Source organism: Babylonia areolata, chromosome 7 (assembly GCF_041734735.1).
Source record: "Babylonia areolata isolate BAREFJ2019XMU chromosome 7, ASM4173473v1, whole genome shotgun sequence".
NCBI classification, from domain to species: Eukaryota; Metazoa; Mollusca; class Gastropoda; order Neogastropoda; family Buccinidae; genus Babylonia; species Babylonia areolata.
The window spans coordinates 19708428-19717931 of record NC_134882.1 but is presented as its reverse complement, the minus strand read 5'-3'; the positions used below and the strand labels follow the sequence as shown (position 1 = coordinate 19717931).

General features: G+C 41.7%; 1 protein-coding gene across 5 annotated transcripts in view; it reads right to left on the bottom strand.

Annotated features, from left to right (window-relative positions):
• Positions 1–789: 789 nt before the first annotated feature.
• Positions 790–9504, bottom strand: part of LOC143283779 (uncharacterized) — a 26708-nt gene continuing 17993 nt past the window's right edge. For 4 of the 5 annotated variants that reach the window (XM_076590139.1, XM_076590142.1, XM_076590141.1 and 1 more), the window contains 3 exons: positions 9222–9455; positions 7071–7244; positions 790–5165 (listed from right to left, as the gene is read on the bottom strand). In XM_076590139.1, the coding sequence (XP_076446254.1) occupies positions 4974–5165; positions 7071–7244; positions 9222–9455 (600 nt within the window). In that variant the 3' untranslated portion in view covers positions 790–4973. The remainder of the gene's footprint in view (positions 5166–7070; positions 7245–9221; positions 9456–9504) is intronic. The other variant, XM_076590140.1, reaches the window with a different exon arrangement.

The window sequence follows — 9504 nt, the reverse complement described above, 5'->3', positions numbered from 1 at the left end:
AAATAATAATACTCATTATATAAACAAAGACGTACAAGAAGCGAAATCTACGTAATTCAAAGAAAAGGTGTTTTAAGGTTATGTTGTCCACAGTGAACAATCGTCAATGTTATCTTAACAAGGATTAACTAAGAGCAATCAAAACCAGGTAAGTCAAATGAAATCATTGAACAATTCATTTTTTATAATGACTTCTCTCTGTACCACATGTATATAAAAACAGGACAAAAATGCTCAGTTTATACATCTTTAAGTAAAAAAAAACAAAAAAAAAAAAAACCGGTCATATTATTTTTCAAAAATAAAACATAATAGTAAAAAAAATATGTATTTATAAATGATTGTAAAAAACGGGTCAGTTATCTGGAACTGTAGTAAATTCAGAGCAATGACAAAATGAAAATGGCGGCTTTTGCCAACAAAAACCAAAAAGGAATGTTTTAAGTTTCAATTTAACAGTCACATTATGTTCATTTAGCAGCTAATAATATAATGTCATACATAAGTTTGGTATCATTTTATGAAAGGAAGCATAGGGTGCAGCATTGTCAGGTAATTCCAGTCCTAAACGGAGCTTTAAAGCACACAATCATTCATCATGAAAATGGCAAACATGACATAAGCTTTATTATGATATTTATTACTGACTCAACATAGAACATCACACACAGAAATATGAGTTACGCTGGAAATATATATCAGCGAGTGTATCCAAAGATAAACATGATCGTGAAAGCCAATGACATGATACATCAGCAAATGTAAGTTTAAGATGAATAAAAAAAATAATTTTAAATTTTTTTTTTTAAACATGAGTCCACGGTAGGGCTCTGTGAAAAGGAGAAAGACATGCGATATTTAACTCGACCACCGTGCACTGTCAATAATCATTTTTCTTGTGAGTGCACTGTAAATCCTTTTGTTATGATGGATACCTCCTTTGCCTCCTTTCTTTCTCCCTCATGTTTTTTTATAACAAATATTTGTCTCTTGTTTTTTCTTGTACGGATTTCCCATATCTCACAAGGGAGTCCCATCAAGGTCGCTCCGCTCATCTTCTGATGGTAGAGTCTTTTGTGTTGATAAATTCAGCAAAGAGAAACACGAAAGGTGAACTTTTAGTTCCTTTGCTGCACATTACTGGGATTCTCCCTGACGCAGTGTCACCGTCCTTTGCTCAGACTCTGTGAAACAAATCTTGAAATATTACTTCTCCAGCAGCCTCTTCATAGTTAAAGCACTTTGTTCCGCATGATTATTCTTTTCGGATCCTTCTGTCTCTTCCATGTGTGTGTTTGTGTGTTTGTGTGTGTACATGCGTGTGAGTGAGTGAGTGAGTACATGTGTGTGTGTGTGTGTGTGTGTGTGTGCGTGCGCACGTGTGAGCGAATAATTGTGTGTGTGTGTGTGTGAGCGCGCACGCTTATGTGTTCTTGTGTGATTTGTGTCTTTGCGACGTGTTACTGTAAAGCTCTTCGAGAGGTCTGAAAGTGCTGTGTAAATGAACCACTATCAGTAGCAGTGGTAGCAACAGGAGTAGTAGTAGTAGTAGTATCACCATCATAATCAGCATCATCATCATCGTCATCATGATCACCATCGTTATTGTCTATCTCTACCCGCGTGCCCGCATGTTCTGCACGGCAGGTGTAGTGCCGACCAAGACAGGTGCGACAGTATGGCCACCAAGCCGGACTGTGCTCGGGTGGAGTCAGGCTACCTGTCTGGAACCTCCTCCTCCTGCCGCTTCTGCTGCAACGCCCACAACTGCAACAGTCCTCCTGCCCTCGTGCCTGACCCGGCCACCCGCTTCCCGACACCCTGATCTTTCTAACGTGACGGGTGGTGGGTTGATGGCAGCGACTACGACTGTCTTTGATTTGATCATCAGAAATAAACAAAACAAAATATTTTTTTTTTAAAGAAGTATTTTTTTCATTGCTTGTTTGGTCAGAAATATTGACAAAAGTCGCGAATAAATACGTAGATAAAAAGTTCTTTGTGCTTACTGCTTGTTGGTCAGTAATACAGATACATATAAATAGATTTTTTTCATTGCTTGTTTGGTCGGAATCGCAGACAAAAATCGCAAATAAATACGTAAGCAGATATAGAAACATCTTTTTGCTTACTGCTTTTTTGTATTTGTCTTCTTTTGATCACAAGAGATTTCTCTGTGTGAAATTCGGGCTGCTCTCCCCAGGGGGAGCGCGTCGCTACACTACAGCGCCACCCATTTTTCCGTATTTTTTCCTGCGTGCAATTTTATTTGCTTTTTCTATCGAAGTGGATTTTTCTACAGAATTTTGCCAGGAACAACCTTTTTTGTTGCCGTGGGTTCTTTTACGTGCGCTAAGTGCATGCTGCATAGGGGAGCTCGGTTTATCGTCTCATCCGAATGACTAGCGTCCAGACCACCACTCAAGGTCTAGTGGAAGGGGAGAAAATATCGGCGGCTGAGCCGTGATTCGAACCAGTGCGCTCAGATTCTCTCGCTTCCTAGGCGGACACGTTACCTTGTTGGTCAGTATTACAGAGACATATGAATAAATAAATAAAAGTCCTTTTGCTCATTGCCCGTTTCGTCACTAATGCACATAAAAAAACGGAATTTTTTTTTTTTTTTAGGTTTTTCCCCCTTGTAACTTGCTTCATCACTAATGTAGAATAAAAACCGTGAACAGATAAATTTAAAAAAACCAAAAACCAAAAAACCCGTCTTTTTGCTCTTTGTTTGTTTGGTCACTAATACAGAAAACATATTCGTGAGTTTATAAACAAACAAATGAATAAATAAAATAAATAAAAAGAGCAACATCCTTTTGCTCATTTATTGCTTGATCACTGAAATAAAAAAAAAGAAGAAATTATTTACAATTCATTTTCTTATTGTAAAAAAAAAAAAAAATCTTAATGTCGTGTGTGTGTGTGTGTTGTGGCTGTCTGTCTGTATTTGTGTATGCGTGTGTGCGCGCGCACGCGCAGATGTCACTACTGATTGCTTAATTTTTTTTAGCATTTTCAACGTCACCTCGTAAAGTAAGACGCTTCACTTGGTAGAAAATAGATAGCTCCAAGAAAATTTGCGCTTTTCCTTCTCCCTACCATCTCTATGTCTTTATCGTTCACACACACACACACACACACACACACACACACAGAGACTCACACACACAATTCGAATTGATATGCGCTTGAGTCACTAGAACAAAGCTTCCTCGCTGAATGGTTAAAGCATTGGACTTTCACTCCGAGGGTCCCGGGTTCAAATCTCGGTGGCGCCTGGTGGGTAAAGGATGGAGATTTTTCCGATCTCCCAGTCAACATATGTGCAGATCTGCCAGTGCCTGAACCCCCTTCGTGTGTATACGCACACAAAAGATCAAATACGCACGTTAAAGATCCTGTAATCCACGTCAGCATTCGGTGGGTTATGGAAACAAGAACATACCCAGCATGCACACCCCTGAAAACGGAGTACGGCTACCTACATGGCGGGGTAAATAAATAAAACGGTCATACACGTAAAATGTAACATGTTTGTCTGAGTGTGTATGACACAGGAAACAAATGATGAGCGCCCAAAGGCGGCCGTCAGTCGGCTCTACCCAGGTAGGCAGCCTGTTGTGTAAATGACCCCGTGTTTGTAAAGCGCTTAGAGCTTGGTCTCCGACCGAGGATAGGCGCTATATAAGTATCCATATCGATCAATCAATCAAAAACCTTTACGGTTTATTTTTGGGTTTTTTGCTTTTTGTTTTTTGTTGTTTTTTGTTTTTATCCAAACATCTGTAGTTGGCTGAATCCGTTGATCTCCAAGAGTGTTTAGAAACAGGGGATAGTCAGGAAAGAGTGTCAATAGGGTGGAGATCAGTGTGTGATTGATTAATATTGTTCACATCGAAAAGCACTGTTGTCATATCTAATCAAAACGTTGCATAGAAACTGCTTGGATATTTGTACGTGATCCTCTAGACATTTCGTGTATTCTTCTCTTAGGTTTTTGTCTGAGTCTTTATACATGCGCATATTAAGATCTGTCATCTCCTCTTTCTTTCTGTCTGGGTTAAATGCTAATCAGGCGCAGTCTTCGATCTTCAGTTTCAGTTTCAAGGAGTATTCATATCCGGTATTCAGGAATACAAAAGCCTCCCCCGGGTCAACAAACCTGAAGGCAGTTTACCCTTACTACCTGCCAAGGGTGACTGCCCACGAAGCATGTTTTTGTTGAGGGAAAACAGGCGTGCCATGCGGATAGCACGTGTTATGCGAACTCTCTCGACAGTGCTCTGAACTATGGTGTGTTGAGAAGGGAAATTGAGAGTAAGTGCAGAAGGGAATCACCGGGAGTTTTCATTTTGGATAATGGGTCAGCTGCCTGAGCCAACAGGCGTGTCTTTAATACGAAGATAACTTAAGGGAGAGACGCTCACTCAGTCTGGCTCCGCGACTAAGCCATTATTGTCGTTAGTAGGGGGCTTAGTAGGTGGTGTCCTAAGTACGTTAAAACAGAACAGGCACCACTGAACACCACCGAAGTGACTCAGCAGCAGTGCAGGGTCTCCTCTGGTGTGTGGCCTCCAGGCGACCTAACATCGATGGTTCCCTGTGGACTGCCGACGCTGGAACTGCGACGGACGAACCCGGGTGTGGCCGTGTATGGGGGAATCTAAATGAGCGGCGTGGGAGTAATGCCACTGAAACGGCGCAGATGATGGGGCAGCAAAAAAAAAAAAAAAAAGATAACTTAACGTTAAACAGTACCCGCGGGTCCCTACTAATCAAAGGTAACTTGCCTGAATCGCTAAAGCCTGTGGACAGATCCACGAATAATAACCCCCATCTGCTTCAGAAAGAAACAAAACAGTCCACTTCAAACCTTTTTAAACAAACCAACAAAAATTATCGACTGTCACGGAAAGTGATCAAGACAGCAGCTGTTACCAGTGTCGTGTTGCATCGCTGCGGTGTTTCTAATCTTCATTATGATCCCCGTCCCCAAGACTGGCAGTGTGTATGGCCATACTGGAGTTTGGTTCGCTGCCAGAGAGAGTTATTGGTGTGTCTTCAGGGGCGATGTCAACGTCTCTCTCTTTCTCAGTAGTACAGGTGGGACTGTTAATGCCGTGAGTGTGTGGGTCTGCTGCAGCTTCTTCACTTGCGTTCTGAGATATAAACAAAATTACGTTCTGAGACAGCTGAAGTGTTGCTTGAGAAAAAAAAAAACGGTCTCAGTGAAAAGAGAGAAAAAAACCCGGTCTCAGTGAAAAGAGAAAAAAAACAAAAAAACGGTCTCAGTGAAAACAGTTAACGTGTTGACACCATATTTACTGTGCTGTTTGAGATGTAGAGGTGTGTAAGGAATCGTGTTAATGTTGGTTGGTTTGGGTGTTGCTTTTGTGTTTGCTTTTTGTTTGTCTGGATACAGATAGTTAAAAAGTGTAGTGTCCTGAACTGAGCGGCCACTATCATACGATTAGAAAACTGTGTGAGGAGAGTGTCGATATCTGTTGCTTTGTTTCTTTTTGAAGTGGCTGGAGATAGCTAAAAAAAAAAAAAAAAAAGAAAAAAAAAAGAGTTGTGTCATGAATGGAGAGCGGCCACTGTGATATGATGTGCAGTGATGTCATGCCATGTCATGTCATGTCCTGTGATATGTCATGACTTGTGATCAATGCTATTTTGTATGATGTCATGACTTGTGATCAATGCTATTTTGTATGATGTCATGACTTGTGATCAATGCTATTTTGTATGATGTCATGTCGTGTGATCAATGCTATTTTGTATGATGTCATGTTGTGTGATCAATGCCATTTTGTATGATGTCATGTTGTGTGATCAATGCTATTTTGTATGATATCATGTCGTGTGATCAATGCTATTTTGTATGATGTCATGTCGTGTGTTCAATGCTATTTTGTATGATGTCATGTTGTGTGATCAATGCTATTTTGTATGATGTCATGTCGTGTGATCAATGCTGTTTTGTATGATGTCATTTTGTGTGATCAATGTTATTTTGTATGATGTCATGTCGTGTGATCAATGCTATTTTGTATGATGTCATGTCGTGTGATCAATGCTATTTTGTATGATGTCATGTTGTGTCATCTATGCTATTTTGCATGATGTCATGTCGTGTGATCAATGCTATTTTGTATGATGTCATGTCGTGTGATCAATGCAATTTTGTATGATGTCATGTCGTGTGTTGCAATGCCATTTTGTATGATGTCATGTCGTGTGTTGCAATGCCATTTTGTATGATGTCATGTCGTGTGTTGCAATGTCATGTGATATGTCATATCACATGGTGCAGTATCAAGTCACGCAATTGTATTATTATTGTATTACTCTTTTTTTGTCACAACAGATTTCTCTGTGTGAAATTCGGGCTGCTCTCCCCAGGGAGAGCGTGTCGCTACACTGAGAGCGCCACCCTTTTTTTTTGTATTTCCAGCCTGCATTTTTATTTGTTTTCTTATCGAAGTGGATTTTTCTACAGATTTTTGCCAGGGACAATCCTTTAGCTGCCATGGGTTTTTTACGTGCACCAAGTACATGCTGCACACGGGACCTCGGTTTATTGTCTCATCTGAATGACTAGCGTCCAGACCACCACTCAAGGTCGAGTGGGAGGGGGGGGGGAGAAAATACCGGTGACTATGGGATTCGAACCAGTGCGCTCAGATTCTCTCGCTTCCAACACGGACGTGATACCCACTAGGCCACCATTCCACTGGATGTCATGTAATGTCATACAGCGCCATGTGATGTGATGTGATGTCGCGTGGTGCAATGTCATGTCGAGTGGTGCAATGTCATGTCGAGTGGTAGGATGTCATAACATGTGATGCAATGCAATGTCACGTCACGCAATATCACGTGGTGTCATGTCATGTGATCAGTGTCATGTGATGTGATGTCGCGTGGGTGCAATGTCATGTCGAGTGGTATGCCATAACATGCAATGCAATGTCACTGTCACGCAATACCATGTGGTGTCATGGCATGTGGTACAGCGTCATGTGATGTGATGTGATGTGGTGTCATCCCTGCACACCGACCTGCCGCAGTTCCAGCAGATCCACAGCCTCCTGCACCCTGCCCGCCAGCACCCGGGGGTCGTTCAGCAGGTGGAGCAGCTCCGTGTTGTCCAGGCCCAGGAGCATGCCTGTCACCTTGGGCGCCACGTCGGGCCTCAGCCTCTCCACGTGCACGTACAGCAGGTCACCCAGCATCTGGGGGGAAAGACAGATTTGGATTCGGATACGGATTCGGATTCGGATGATTTATTCATATAGGCCATTGCCCCTCATGAAGGGGTGCAGTATACAACATTATTAAACATGCAAGTGCACAAGGCGAAACAATCATCAAAGGAATTATGATATCATTATTGATCTTAACTTAAATGCTTTATATATGTAAATGGACAAATTCTTTACAATGCTTTCTTTATTAGATGCCATCAAAAGACTTAGCCGAAACTGATTTGGAAACTTAAAATACTTTCGTGGAATATACTGTTCTCTTAATTTACTTAAAGCAGGACAACATAAAATAAAGTGTAACTCATCTTCAACACCACTTCTACACAGGGGGCAATTCAACTCATCCATAGTATGCTTTCTGTACCGATAATAATGTTGAGCAATTTCTGAAAATCTAAATCTTGCCATTATGAATTTTAAATGTTTGTCTAAGCTAATTTGCAAGTACGTTTTCACTTCATGATTAGTACAAAATGTTCTGTACATTTCAAACCGGTCGCTGTCTTCCTTATGTGAGTTCCATTCCTGCCACCTGCAAACAATCAATCGTTCTTTAAATTCAATGAGAAACTGTTTAATTTCCTGGACACCTTGATTCATCCATACATATCCAAAACCATATTGGTATAATTTACATCGAATATTTGACGCCCAATTTCTTTTACCTTTTTCATCTAAATCATGTAACATCCTATAGGCTTTACGTGGCAGTCTATGATTATCCATTCTCGTTAACTTCAACCAGTACCGAATACAACGTATCGTAGAATTTATATAAATTGGATATCTATTAGTTTCGCCATATACAAGATCATTGGGCGTTCGCATTTCAATCCCCAGAAACTTTTTTAAACCAAATAAGTGTACTTTTTCAATATGGCATGCTGAAGTATCAAGGCCCCAAAGTTCTGGGGGGAAAGACAGAGAGAGAGAGAGGGTGGGGAGAGGGAGAGGGAGAGAGAGACAGAGGGTGGGGAGAGGGGGAGAGAGGGCGGAGGGGAGAGGGAGAGAAAGGGGGGGGGAAGAGAGAGAGAGAGAGAGAGAGAGAACTCAGGAATGTTTTATTGCAGAAGGCCTTCTGACCCATTACAATGTCAAGACAGAAAGATGTACGACCTTCAAGACTCATGTGTGACACCTACTTCAAACCAACAAAGTAATCATGAAGAAGACGAAGAAGAAGACAAAGAAGAAAAGACCCTTCAAAGTGGATACTTTTGTTGACGGACACACACACACACACACACACACACACACACACACACACACACACACACACACACAGTGACCTGGACCTTACGCCTCTAAGTTAGTTGCTGTGCTTGTACTGGCGACCTGTGCATGCCTGTGACAGGAGTGGCTGAAGTCTTTTTGTTATTAATGAAGTTGTTTGATACGAGGTTCAGCACTGTTCATATACCACCATCATCATCATGAACCTACAAATTTGATAGATTTTACAATCACTTTTAAAACCCCAAAGAGTGCCCACAAGACAGGTAGAGCACAAATCAGTTTTCAGAATATATAAAAGTACAAGTGTCCCCGGTCTTCTCTCTGGCTATGGAAATCGGAGCTTAATTCCCCAAAGCGCTATTCCGACCCGACTACCGTTGCTTTTTCGCACAAGCGAATGTGCACATGCTTTTTGAATATGTTTGTCGCTTATAAGTGAACCAGACATAATAATAACAATACAGACTGATGTTTACACCTCCCGGACAGGGGGCTCTTAGTTTAGGCCATAATTAAAGTTGTACATACATATATAATGCGTGCATTCAAGTACGACATCGCATACATAAACAAGTGTGCACATACTGAAACACACAAAACAAAACACACACACTTACACAAAGCAAAAAGAATCTCGGACCATATTTCGTTGCTGTTGTGTGTTGTTTTTTCTCTCGGTGGCGTGAATTTCACAGTATACCAACCAACCTGCTTCTGCACTGGCGGAGGAAAGAGATCGAGCAGATCGGCGTTGAGGGGCCCTTTAAGCAGGTGCGCCTGCAGTGTGGCCACCGCCTCCCCCACGCCGTGACTCAGTAGCTGCGGCCACTGCAGCATCTGAAGCAGCTGACTGCTGTCCCTCTCCATCAGCAGGCCTGTGATCTGAACCGCCAGCTTGGGGTAGGCTGGCTGGATCAGAGAGAACAGGCGTTCTCCCAGCATCTGGAACATACATATGTGTACATGCGTGTACACCATTACACAGCCACTG